At 42.9% G+C, this 14,453-nt stretch overlaps 1 protein-coding gene across 2 annotated transcripts in view; it reads right to left on the bottom strand.

The window, feature by feature from the left end:
- The window catches only part of DCUN1D2 (defective in cullin neddylation 1 domain containing 2), a 51,183-nt gene that overhangs the window by 11,022 nt on the left and 25,708 nt on the right, over positions 1 to 14,453 (bottom strand). For both annotated transcript variants that reach the window (XM_082245283.1, XM_082245282.1), the window contains exons 2-3: positions 9,440 to 9,656; positions 2,382 to 2,550 (exon numbers count right to left, since the gene is read on the bottom strand). In XM_082245283.1, coding sequence (XP_082101409.1) covers positions 2,382 to 2,550; positions 9,440 to 9,656 — 386 coding nt within the window. The remainder of the gene's footprint in view (positions 1 to 2,381; positions 2,551 to 9,439; positions 9,657 to 14,453) is intronic.

Below are 14,453 nucleotides of genomic sequence, written 5' to 3'. Positions count from 1 at the left end.
CTGAGAGCACCAAATTGAGGTCCCAAGGCGGCAATAGAGAACGCACTGGAGGGACCAAGTGCCTAACTCCCTGAAGAAAAGTACCCACCAGGGAGTATGTGGCCAAGGGCTGTTGAAAGAAAACTGCTAGGGCCGACACCTGACCCTTGATAGTACTCAAGGCCAGTTTCTGCTCAAACCCCCGTTGAAGGAAGGTCAAGATCCGAGCCACCGAGAAAGAGCGAGGTTGAACCCCAAGAGACTCACACCACTCAACGTACGACTTCCACATACGATGGTAGATCTTCCTAGAAGTAGATTTCCTAGCTTTTAACAGTGTAGGAATCACAGACGCAGAGAAACCTCTATCCATCAGCACCTGGCGTTCAACAGCCAAGCCATCAAAACCAGCGACTGTAAAGCAGGATGATGGAAGATTGGTCCTTGGGACAGCAGATCTTCCCTGAGAGGAAGCTTCTAAGGAATGTTGGTGACCAGCCGGACCAGATCGGCGTACCAAGCCTGGTGAGGCCAGTCCAGAGCCACTAAGATCACCGGAATCCCTTCTGCCTCGATTCTGCGGATAAGTCTTGGAAGAAGCTTGAGGGGAGGGAAGACGTAAATCGGACGACAATGACCCTGTGGGGCCAACAGCGCAGCTGTGGCGTCCGCCAGAGGATCCCGTTACAGAGCCACAAAATTCTGCACCTTTCTGTTGAGCCGAGATGCAAACAGATCCACCTCGGGGATGCCCCACCGGAGACACAATTGATGAAACATCCCTGGAAGAAGGGAACACTCCCCTTGGTCCAACGCCTGCCAACTGATGTAATCCGCCTGCCAGTTTTCCTCCCCAGGAATGTGAACGGCGGAGAGGGCTGGAACGAACCGCCCTGCCCATCTTAGAATGCCGGCTACCCTCTAGAGCCGCTAGGACACTTCTTGTGCCCCTCTAGTGATTGACATAAACCACAGCCGTGACTTGACTGCGCACTGGACATCCCTGAAGACGAGCCGTCCAATGGTCCAGGCACAGTCAGATTGCTCGGTAGTCTGGACTCTTCCAGTGTCCAGAGCCCCTCAGCAGAATTTTTGCCAAGGAGGCCTCCCCAGCTGGACAGGCTGGCATCCGTGGTGACCACTGTCCAATACAAGTGGAGGAAGGATTTTCCCAGCCGAAGCACGAAGCCACCATATCAGTGACTCCTTCAATCCCCGGCTCGGCCGGATCGGATTGTCCAGGGACTGCGGAGTCTTGTCCCATTTGGCAAGAATCTCCCTTTGCAGGGACCTCGTATGGAACTGTGCAAAGAGAACCACATCGAAGGTAGACACCATCAGGCCCAGCACCCGCATGCAAGTCCGGAGGGATGACCATCTGCTGGACAGCAGGAGACGAATTGCAGCCTGCAATTTCTGGAGTATGTCCAATGGAAGGAGCACAATTGCTAAGGCCGAGTCCAGAGTCAGACCCAGACAGTCCAGCTTTGTGGACAGAACCAGAGCAGACTCCTGAAAATTTTGAATCCAGCCAAACTCCCTCAGAGATTATATGGTGATTGCCAGTTTTTCCATTCCACCACAGCAGTAGGAGACTCTGCTCGCAGAAGGAGGTCATCCAAGTAGCCAGTCCCGTGCCACCATTGCCATCATAGCACCCTGCCCCCACCCCAGGAGGTGGACCAGACCACCCACACAGCCCGAGCATAACTGGATGGGGGGACAGATGAAGGGGGGTGCCTGACGGGAAGGAAGGGAACGTGGGGGGAGAGGGGGGACAGCTACTCACCATACCAGGAACCAGGCGGGCACCTCTCCAGACAGAAACCCTCGCCATCTAAATAAAGGGGCTGTCAGTCAGGAGGAACACTGCGACTCGGGCTGAGACCTGGTCATAGGCCACCTCGCGAGGCGTTTAATTTGCAGGCCAGCCCCATCTGTTGGAGCTATGTTGCGGCCGACCTAGCGCGGAGCTGTGGTCTGCGCATGATCGCTGGCCAGACTGGGGTGACCACTGGATCTAGAGTATCCAGCCTGTCGCCCAGTCCGGCAGTTGATTGTTTTTTTCCTGTGAGATCTACAATTTCTATCTAAAAAGAAAAAAATGCCAGGAATCCCAGCAAGGAAGTCCTTACTCCTGACTAGGCAAGAAAAAAACTGAGTACCTATAGCAGAGAGAGGGAGTTTACCCCCTGGAACTGCCCACAGACGTAGTCAGACTTTTTTTCTGCCTAGTGTCCTTCTCCTGTAGGGTTCAGTATAACCCAATGGTTAAGAAGATCAGGAGCTGTGTCCTTTAATGAACGAAAGAGAAATGCTTATTTTTGCTGACACTGTAAATGTTGCAATAAAAGGCAATCTCAAACTATGGTTGTGGTTAGGTGGACTATGGGCATACGTACCCAAGCTCTGTCATGCCATCAACAAACTCCTTTTTACTAAATTCACATTGTGTAGCTGCTCGGAATTTCCATGCGATGACTAATACACTGGTACTGGCTGGATCCAAATGTAAATCATCACAGAACAACTGGATTCCATCTATTCCTATTTTATTTTCATCTTGTGGATCTGAAATTTTGAAAGAAAAACAAACAAACAAAGCATATTATTTTGCAGAACACACTTTGTATTTTCTGACAATCAACACAGCCAATCCCCAGATTATATAATACTTGGGTTATGTAAACCTGCGTAACCCTTTCCTAACCATGGGTTATCCTGGGATTTCCTTTGTAATACGCATGAATAGTAAAGAAAATGTTAGGCACTTTGCTCCGAATCTGTATATTGCTACCACATTACGCCACGATTGTGCATCACAAAATGCATTTATTTTTAAGTTTATTTCAGGTGCATTTGTCACGCAGTATTGTGTTTGATTTCAGAGGAAAGAGGGCACCTACTGTAATAAAATGCATGTAAAAACACATGTATTTTCACTATTTTGCGTTCATGCATGTTATGTGCAATGTTGAATTCATTTAATTGGACTAAAAAAAATACTAAAGTTTGAATGGGGGGCCTAAAGCAGAGAACACTGTGGAAATACTGTGCAATGCACTGTAACAAGAAACTCAAACTTGCTGGGCATGCAATGTGTAAATCACAAGATTGTCTTAACAGAATCATAACAGGTAAACCTGTACATTTATGGTTTTTGAAGCGGAACACCAGAATCTCGTATAAAAGCATTTTAACCTGTTCAGCCTCCACTAATATGCACTTGGTGATTAAAGTCCAACACTAGCAAAAATTCTCTTTGTTCTGGACACAGCAGTGTTGGATCCTCCATCAGGTTTTTATTACAGGCGGTCCCCGGGTTACAAACAAGATAGGGACTGTAGGTTTGTTCTTAAGTCAAATTTGTTTGTAAGTTGGAACAGGTAAATTTTTTAAGTGTAGCCCCAGCCAAAATAATAATTTTTAAGTTTTATTGATAGCATAGGGAAGGGTTAACACCCCTGTACCATTTGTTTTGCTGTCTGTGCCCCTGTTCAGAAGATGTCACCTCACTTTCTGTCCCTATGACAACTGGATTTTGAAAATTTTGGGTTGTTGTGGAACCATGGATTGGTAATAAAGCTTCAGTGAAGACACCTTTTTCCCAGGATAACTCTTACAGGAGTGAATTTCCCTTCCTAGGGGTAGATTTCTCCTCACTTCCTGTTGTCTCCTTCCGTTTGGAAGTTGGAGTCGTTTTAAGTCGGGCGTTTGTAACCCGGGGACCGCCTGTACCTTTGTTGGAGAGATTTCCCCTCACTTCTTGAATCACAGAAACAAGGTAAGAGCCAGTAATAAGAAGGTGATTTATTTTAAGTCTTTCCCACTCTATGAGTCTTGAGAACTTAAAAATGTGGGCTAAAAAGAAAAGTCAATGGCAGTATCCTTAAAGCGGAACTTCACCCAAAAAAGGAAGTTCCTCTTTTTCCACCCATCCCCCCCTCCACTGCCCCATTTGGCACCTTTTGGGGTGAAGGGGGTACCTGGCTTGGACTTTTGGTTTTCGCCGTGGCAATCTGAGCCAGAGGTTTGGCTCCCCTCCTTCCCCTGCAGCCTTCTGGGACACATCCCAAGCTTTGCTCATATGCAGTAGGGAACCGGCTGTGAAGCCGCAAAATAGAAAATTTTCCATTTGAGTGCAGTAATTTGCATGCATACGCAAATATTATATTATATACAGGTCCCTCTCAAAAAATTAGCATATTGTGATAAAGTTCATTATTTTCTGTAATGTACTGATAAACATTAGACTTTCATATATTTTAGATTCATTACACACAACTGAAGTAGTGCAAGCCTTTTATTGTTTTAATATTGATGATTTTGGCATACAGCTCATGAAAAACCAAAATTCCTATCTCAAAAAATTAGCATATCATGAAAAGGTTCTCTAAACGAGCTATTAACCTAATCATCTGAATCAACTAATTAACTCTAAACACCTGCAAAAGATTCCTGAGGCTTTTAAAAACGACCCGCCTGGTTCATTACTCAAAACCGCAATCATGGGTAAGACTGCCGACCTGACTGCTATGCAGAAGGCCATCATTGACACCCTCAAGCAAGAGGGTAAGACACAGAAAGAAATTTCTGAACGAATAGGCTGTTCCCAGAGTGCTGTATCAAGGCACCTCAGTGGGAAGTCTGTGGGAAGGAAAAAGTGTGGCAGAAAACGCTGCACAACGAGAAGAGGTGACCGGACCCTGAGGAAGATTGTGGAGAAGGACCGATTCCAGACCTTGGGGGACCTGCGGAAGCAGTGGACTGAGTCTGGAGTAGAAACATCTAGAGCCACAGTGTACAGGCGTGTGCAGGAAATGGGCTACAGGTGCCGCATTCCCCAGGTCAAGCTACTTTTGAACCAGAAACAGCGGCAGAAGCACCTGACCTGGGCTACAGAGAAGCAGCACTGGACTGTTGCTCAGTGGTCCAAAGTACTTTTTTCGGATGAAAGCAAATTTTGCATGTCATTCGGAAATCAAGGTGCCAGAGTCTGGAGGAAGACTGGGGAGAGGGAAATGCCAAAATGCCTGAAGTGCAGTGTCAAGTACCCACAGTCAGTGATGGTCTGGGGTGCCATGTCAGCTGCTGGTGTTGGTCCACTGTGTTTTATCAAGGGCAGGGTCAATGCAGCTAGCTATCAGGAGATTTTGGAGCACTTCATGCTTCCATCTGCTGAAAAGCTTTATGGAGATGAAGATTTCATTTTTCAGCACGACCTGGCACCTGCTCACAGTGCCAAAACCACTGGTAAATGGTTTACTGACCATGGTATTACTGTGCTCAATTGGCCTGCCAACTCTCCTGACCTGAACCCCATAGAGAATCTGTGGGATGTTGTGAAGAGAAAGTTGAGAGACGCAAGACCCAACACTCTGGATGAGCTCAAGGCCGCTATTGAAGCATCCTGGGCCTCCATAACACCTCAGCAGTGCCACAGGCTGATTGCCTCCATGCCACGCCGCATTGAAGCAGTCATTTCTGCAAAAGGATTCCCGATCAAGTATTGAGTGCATAACTGAACATAACTATTTGAAGGTTGACTTTTTTTGGATTAAAAACACTTTTTTTTTTTATTGGTCGGATGAAATATGCTAATTTTTTTAGATAGGAATTTTGGTTTTTCATGAGCTGTATGCCAAAATCATCAATATTAAAACATAAAAAAAGGCTTGCACTACTTCAGTTGTGTGTAATGAATCTAAAATGTATGAAAGTCTAATGTTTATCAGTACATTACAGAAAATAATGAACTTTATCACAATATGCTAATTTTTTGAGAGGGACCTGTATATATAAAGTACATGTGCAAAGTGCAATACTGGCAGCTAAAAGAGGATGAAGAAGAATTTTACATGTATATACACATGCGCACGTATACTCAGGATTGTTCTGACAGCCAGACCCAGCGTATAAACATCAGTAAATTATTGTGTCCATGTGCAAGAGGCCTAAGTGAACTGGATTTCTCCTGATGGTTGAACATATTACAAAGGAAATCCTGACCCAATCACAGTATCAGTCTGCACTTAGCACTGGATTTAGGAATGTCTGATATACTTATGAGTTATGGAACAATACTTTAAAGTGGTTGTAAACCTTTTCATATACCCAGTGACATGACTGGCCTCGGGATACACAGAGATAAAACAAATCCTCCTACATAGGATGGATCTGTCTATCTGTAGTCTTCTTTTCTCTACATCCCTTCAAAGCCCAGAATTTTTAAAGCATGTCTGAAAGTTCAGAACAAGGGGGGTGGAGAGCTGAAGTTACACTCTGCAGAGCTCAGTGAGGAGAGCTCTGAGAGCTGATTGGAGGGAAGGGAGACAGCCCCCTTCACACTGTACACTGGAACAGAGCTTAGGTTGTCAATCTGCTGGTGATCCTGGTGGCCCTGTCACCATTTTTCTCTTGAGGGTCAGAAAAACTTGTCAGAAGTGATTCATACTGATAGCAGAGGAACAAAGCAGCAGTCAGAAATGACGCTTAGTGCTCCTAATTGAGACAAGTACACACTATAGAGGGATATGCTTTGTTCATATTTTATGTCTGAGGTTTATAACCACTTTAATGTTAGCCAAAGATTTTGTGTATTTCAGTTTGGAGAGAATAGCAGCAGGTAAAATTACCATCCAATAACTGTCATTTTTGCTTGGCATTGTAATAGTTGTGGCAGGTGTCTTGATACAAGATTTAGGTAATCCAACCCACTGGTTTCCATCCAAAACTGAAATTTCAGCAATAGGATAGATTTCACAACATGAAGTCTAGATTTTAGGTGTGTGTGTATATATATATATATATATATATATATATATATCTTTCTTAATGTACAAGCGAACATTAACACATACATTTGATTTAGTAACGAAAGGCCTAATTTAATCACAAAATGCAAAGAGAAAATATGGTCAGTGACCCATGACAAATGGATAGATGTAGTGAAACGTCAAGGTATCTTATAACCATTCTCAGTAAAGCTACATTTACACCCATTTGTTTTAGGTTAGTACCCTGTATTTAAAAAAAAAAAAAAAAAGAAGAAGAAGAGGTGTAAATGTAGTTAGTCACATTCAACTAGACGTGTTCTGTAATGCTAAAGATGTTTTTTAGCCTATTCAAGCCATTTCCTCAGTTCCCAGGGTGTCAGAAGACTCCCCAGCATTTTATTCCACCTTAAGACACCTGGCCTGGACAACCTAAAGAGGAGCTCCAGTTAGTTCTGTGTTTAATAAAAGTCAGCAGCTACAAAAACTGTAGCTGCTGACTTTAAAAAAAAGAAAAAAAAAAAAAAAGAAAAGAAAAAAAAGACACTCACCTGTCCCCAGTGATGGCATCTCAACTGGTGGCACCCAGCTGTGACAGCTTGCTACTTTGCAACCGGGTGCCGGCATCGTTGGGCATTGTGAATGGCCCCGCCACCTTCTGGGACCTGTGACGTGTCACAGATGACTACGGGGAGGGATGGCCAGAGGAGAACTTCTAGGTGATTTGAGCAGAAGTGGGTGCGGGTATTTGTCAAAACCAGGTACCCCCCCCCCCCCCCCCAAAAAAAAAAGTGCCATTTGGGGAGGAGGAGGGGGACAGAGGGCTAGAAGTGTAATTTCCGCTTTTGGGTGGAGCACCGCTTTAAACATGTCCTCTTCTCAATCAACATCTACACATTCCATGGTGGTTGGATTTAAGCAGCCCATAGATTATGCAGCTTTAAAAATCACTCAATTCCCCCACCAACACAGTCAGTGTTTATGGAAGAACTGCTCCCACAGCGCTATTGCGTTCTGCCAGTGGGGAGCATCGGAAGCCTTCCTGACCAGCAGAACACTGCTGAATTGGTCAAGATTCGATCCATCTATTAAACCGAAACTCCACTTTTATAGAGAAAAAAGCATTCCCCTCTGGATGATCTATGTACATTGCAAGGATTATAACAAACTTTGTTGCAGAATCAGGGTTTTAATGAAAAAAGTTGCAGAGTCTGTATCCTTTTAGACTTTATTTCCTATTGGGAGTATTTTACCAAAAATGACACTTTTGTTGCAGGAGATGCCAAAAATCTGACTTGTGTCTTAGGCAGACTTCTGGGAAAATCAGTGCGCCAATCACACAAGCAGGAAATTATGTTTCTGGGGGGTGTTTTGTACATATTCTGTGTACAGAACATCCCAGGTAGCCATTATGCATTTTATAGAAAATGACAGAACTGCAGATGGAAAAGGAAATGTAATTTTTAATAAACATTCCATTACAATATGACAATTGTATAGGCTATATTTATTTTTTTTTTATTTGCCATTTTTTTCCCCATGAAGGTGGAGTTACCCTTTAAGGTTTCCTGTAGTGAATATAAAATGCTGGGGTATCTTCCGGACACCCATTGGAACTGAAAAAGTGGCTGGGAGAAGCTAAAAAATATCTTTAACTTTAACGAACAAGTGCAGTTGAATGTGACAGACTACTAGGTATACCATGAGCTGGATAAACGAGAACCCTCTAAGACAGGGTAACAAAGATAGGGTTGTAATTAAAAAAAACTGCATGTACTGTACTTGCATGGCCATTTTCTCTGCAGGCCAGATGTTCTTCGTGAATCAGGAAAATACCACATTATGGCCACTAGATGGAGCAGGTGACCACAGTAAAGAAGAGTTTTTTATCTTATGATCATCAGCTCCATCTAATGGCTATAATTAATGCAGCATTTTCCTGAGTGAAGAACATCTAGCTTAAAAATAGCACTAAAAACTGATTTTTGCTGACATTTGCACAGAACGAATGCATGTAGTTTCGCAGGATTGAGTCCTGGTTCACATATATGCGATGTAGGAACCAGTGTGACTCCAGTGCTCATCGCATGTCACCTGCCGGCGGTTCACACTGACAACTACGAACCGCTGAGGGTGTCAATGAAAAGTTAATGACACCCCCAGATTGGTTCGCAGATTGCAGTGCGAACTGCCAAATAATGCAGGAAGCGGATACCATCAGTGTGAACACCCATGCGATCTGATTCCAGTGTGGATGAAAAAAGAAAAGAGCCCTGCACCATTTTGGTGCGAATGCGATGCAAATTCAGCCAATCTGTATGGCTGAATTTGCATCGCACAGACATCGCATGTGATCTGCACAGCAGTGCGGTGCGAATTACATGCGATGCCTAACATCGCACCAGTGTGAACCCAGGCTCTCAGTTTTGTGAATTTTTTTTATCAGTACACCCCATAGTGTAAATATAGCTTTCTGCTTTGGCATTTATTGCTATAACAGGCAAACATACAGAACTGCACAATCCTTATTAAACAAACATCATACAGCTAACATAAAAAGACATTTGAAGAATCAGATGATGAAAATAAATGACGTCTTTCTATGTTACATCCAATGCAGGCACATGAATACATACTGGAGCACAAAGCCCCGGGTGCAGCTGATACAGTTCAATGGAGTTCCTTACCTTTGTATCGGTTATACAATTGTTCTAGTTTCTTTTTGTCTACTGTACTTTTCATTGACTCTTTGCTGTACAAGGCTGTGTTCTGGAAGTAGTTGTCTGTTGCCAGTTCTAGTTTCCAGTCATTCTGTGTTAAACAGTATATTGCAGTCCTTTCCCCAGCTTGGGTAAATGCCATAAACTGGCGCACCTTGTCCTTCTGAGACGATTTAAGTTTATGCTTTGGGATGCAAAAGAAGCAGCAGAAGTTGTTTGAGCATTGTACTTTAGGTTTATTTTATTCATTACAAAGATTTAGGTCTCTTGCTGTGCACATGCTTCATTTCAGTAATATGCGTCATATCAGCATAAGGTGACAAAGTTTTGTTCTTCTGAGCTTAAAATGCTTTATCTGCAAACTCAAAAGGACAGCATCTATATACGTCTATCAAAAACAAACCATAGTTTGGTAAAGCGTTCTACTACATGGTTACACAGCAAAGTACAACACTCGCTACCGCTATCCTGTGCAGGAGAGAAATGATGCATCATGAAACCTCATTGGTATTGTATGGTATGTTCCGTCTCATGCACATGAGCTTATTAAAAAAACATCAACTCCTATCTATGCTGAATCTTTCTTTATGATGCCAGAGAAATCAAGTGTAAAAAGAAAAGAAAGCTTGTTTTGGCATGCAATTCTGCGCATTTGCAGGTATATTGCATTTAGAAGCGTATGCGCGCAAACTCACTCTACTGACCCCCTGATGTGCATGGGAACATGGGCTAACAATGAACGGAGTTTAGAAGATATACACTATATTACCAAAAGTATTGGGATGCCTGCCTTTACACGCATGTGAACTTTACTGGCATCCCATTCCTAGTTTGTAGGGTTCAAAATTGAGTTGGCCCACCCTTTGCAGCTATAACAGCTTCAACTCTTCTGGGAATGTTGTCCACAAGGTTTAGGAGTGTGTCTATGGGAATGTTTGACCATTCTTCCAAAAGCGCATTTGTGAGGTCAGGCACTGATGTGGAGGAGAAGGCTTGACTCGCAGTCTCTGCTCTAATTCATCCCAAAGGGGTTCTGTCGGGCTGGGGGTCAGGACTCTGTTCTGTCGGGCTGGGGGTCAGGACTCTGTTCTGTCGGGCTGGGGGTCAGGACTCTGTTCTGTCGGGCTGGGGGTCAGGACTCTGTTCTGTCTGGCTGAGGTGCAGGCCAGTCAAGTTTTTCCACCCAAAACTCGCTCATCCATGTCTTTATGGACCTTGCTTTGTGCACTGGTCCAAATCATTTGGTGGAGGGGGATTATGGTGTGGGGTTGTTTTTCAGGGGTTGGGCTTGGCCCATTAGTTCCTGTGATGAGAACTCTTAAGGCGTCAGCTTACCAAGACATTTTGGACAATTTCATGCTCCCAACTTTGTGGGAACAGTTTGGGGATGGCCCCTTTCTGTTCCAACATGACTGCGCACATGTGCACAAAGCAAGGTCCATAAAAACATGGAGGAGTGATTTTAGGGTGAAGGAACTTGACTGGCCTGCACAGAGTCCTGACCTCAACCCAACAGAACACCTTTGGGATGAATTAGAGCACAGACTGCAAGCCAGGTCTTCTCGTTCAACGTCAGTGCCTGGCCTCACAAATGCACTTCTGGAAGAATGGTCAAACATTCCCATAGACACACTCCTAAACCTTGTGGACAGCCTTCCAAGAAGAGTTGAAGCTGTTATATCTGCAAAAGGTGGACCAACTCAATTTTGAACCCTACAAACTAGGACTTGGATGCCATCAAAGTTCATGTGCGTGTAAAGGCAGGCGTCCCAATACTTTTGGTAACATAGCGTGTATAGAACACGCAGTTTTGCTCTAGAATTTGCATACCCTGGCAGAAATCTTGAAATTTTGGCATTGATATTGAACATATGCCCAAAAAACTGTCATTTATTTAAGGATAGTGGTCATATGAAGCCATTTATTATCACATAGTTGGTTGGCTCCTATTTAAATCATAATAACAGAAATCACCCAAATGGCCCTGTTCAAAAGTTTACATACCCTGGAATGTTTGGCCTTGGACACACAAGGTGACACACACAGGTTAAAATGGCATTAAATGTTAATTTCCCACATTTGAGGCTTTTTCATTTGCAATTAGTGTCTGTGTATAAATAATCAATGTGTTTGTTAGCTCTCACATGGATGCACTGAGCAGGCTAGATACTGAGCCATAGGGTGCAGAACAAACTGTCAAAAGACCTGCGTAACAAGGTAATGGAACTTTATAAAGATGGAAAAGGATATAAAAAGGTATCCAAAGCCATGAAAATGTCAGTCGATGATACTTGAACAAAAATGAGCTGCATGGTCAAGTTGCCAGAAGGAAGCCTTTAGTGCGCGGATGTCACAAAAAAGCAACGTGAGGCGTGTCAAAGTGTTGCTGGGTATATTGTAACAGGGCTTTTTTGTGGCATTGGAGCAGTAGAGGCATCTTTCTGGTAACTCAGCCATGCTGCTGATTTTTGTTCAAGTATTGTTATATTGTGTGCCTTAAAAACAACCACACTATCTTTTTTCCAGAGCGGCCTGTGTTTCCCCTGTGGTTATATGCGTGTTTTTCTTTGTATCCTGAACAATTCTTCTGGCAGTTGTGGCTGTACACTTTCTTGGTCTACCTGACCTTGGCTTGGATTTAAGAAATCCCTGAATTTTCCCCTTCTTAATAAGTGATTGAAAAGTACTGACTGGCATTTTTAAGGCTTTAGATATCTTTCTATATCCTTTTCCATTACCTTGTTACGCAGGTATTTTAACAGTTTTTTTTCTGCTCCCCGTGGTTTAGTATCTAGCCTGCTCAGTGCATCCACGTGGGAGCTAACAAACCCATTAACAATTTATACACAGACACTAATTGCAATTTAAAAAGCCACAGATGTGGGAAATTAACCTTTAATTGCCAGTTTAACCGTGTGTCACCTTGTGCGTCTGTACCAAGACCAAACATTGCCCCCCCTCTCTCCTGATTGGCTGACTGACTTTGATTGACAGCAGCGGGAGCCAAACGCGCTGCTGTCTCAGCCAATGAGGAGGGGAGTCCTAGGCAGCTGAAAAACTCCTCCACCATTGCTGGATAAAAATGGACTCAGGTAAGTATTACGGGGGCTGGTGCACACAGAAGGCTTTTTTATCTTAATGCATAGAATGCATTAAGATAAAAAAAAAACCTTCTGCCTTTACATTCCCTTTATTTAAAAGACAATTTTTTCGTCATGATCAGTCACATTTTCAATATCAATGCCAAAATCTCACGATTTCTGCCAGGGTATGCAAACTTTTGAGCACAACTGTATATACTGTATATATCTATATAGATATATATTGGACACCTGTAAAAACAGTGTTTTTTTTTTTGTTTTTTTGTTTTTTTTTTTATATGCCCATGTGCATGAGGCCTAAAGCTCAGTTAGAAAAGTACCCAAAATTTGAAGCTTCCTCAAAGAAAAGGCCGATTTCAGAATGCCCTCTCTGCTACAGACTGGAGTTTTGTTTTCCAAAGCAAAAGAGGGGGATACCAAGGTTCCTGCTGTATGAACTTAGCATTTTCATCAGCATAAAGCCCAACAAGAAAACACCAGCCTGAAAATAGGAGGTATACACAGAGAAACTGCACAGAACTGTTCCAGAAACATACATCCCAATTTATTTCCCAGTGAAGTTAATTAACCACTTAAGGACCATAAGGTTTTACCCCCTTAATAACCAGGCCATTTCGTTTGCGATACGGCACTGCGCTACTTTAACTGACATTTGTGCGGTCGTGCGACACTGTACCCAAACAAAACTGATGTCCTTTTTTCCCCTCACAAATAGTTTTCTTTTGGTGGTATTTGATCGCCTCTGCAGTTTTTATTTTTTGCACTATAAACAAAAAAAGAGCGACAATTCTGAGAAAAAAAACCAAACAAACAATATTTTTACCTTCTGCTAAAACATTCACAATAAAAACAATTTAAAAATTTTTTTTTTTCATCAATTCAGGCCAATATATAGTCTGCCACATTATAAGTATAAGGTGTGGGTACCTGCGCTTATGGTGATAATAAATAATATAATAAATTAACTAACTAATTATGAACTGCAGCTAGGCAAAAAAGGAAGTGTCCCTTTAAATAAGTGATAAATTAAGTGTCAGCGCTGCTCAATAAATATTTGTGTTCCCATATAAATAAATACATAAATTAAACCATTAGTGCAAGAATATACTAAAGTGCAAAAAATCCAATATCATGTGCAAATAATGCAAAAATATTAAAGTGCAATCTGAAAACCAATATTCAATTAATTTAATAAACCATCTCTCAATACAATAAAAAGTGCTCAGTGTTTCTTTCTCCTTTTCACACAAAGTGCTCCGTGCTCGAATTCCTCGAATAAGGTGCTTGCACTCCGTGCTCCCTTCTCAGTACCCCACTCACCAGATATTAAGATCAAAAACGCCTATCACAGCTCATGAGTGGTTAATGGAGACTGCAATTCCTCCTGCTGCAACACCAGTATGAAAAGAAAGTGGCTCTGGAATCCTTGGGTAACCTTAATAGTTCTCCCCATGGGTGTAAAGAAGAGAGATCTCCATAGTAAAGTACCGTCAAACTTCTTTATTTTTAAAAACAAAAATACACTACCAAAAAAGCTGAAATAATGAACGCCTTATCGGTTTCCTGGAGGTGGACGCCGCTTCCGTGTTCTGCGCTCCAACCACCGGATCTGACGTCGTACATGCGGGCAACATTGCTCCGGTGGTTGGAGGGCAGAACACGGAAGCGGCGTCCACCTCCAGGAAACCGATAAGGCGTTCATTATTTCAGCTTTTTTGGTAGTGTATTTTTGTTTTTAAAAATAAAGAAGTTTGACGGTACTTTACTATGGAGATCTCTCTTCTTTACACCCATGGGGAGAACTATTAAGGTTACCCAAGGATTCCAGAGCCACTGCAGTCTCCATTAACCACTCATGAGCTGTGATAGGCGTTTTTTGA

This window comes from Pelophylax lessonae (assembly GCF_965119305.1).
Source record: "Pelophylax lessonae genome assembly, chromosome: 2".
Lineage (NCBI taxonomy): Eukaryota > Metazoa > Chordata > Amphibia > Anura > Ranidae > Pelophylax > Pelophylax lessonae.
Note: the sequence above shows the minus strand (reverse complement) of the source record. Positions and strands in the feature narration are given on the sequence as shown.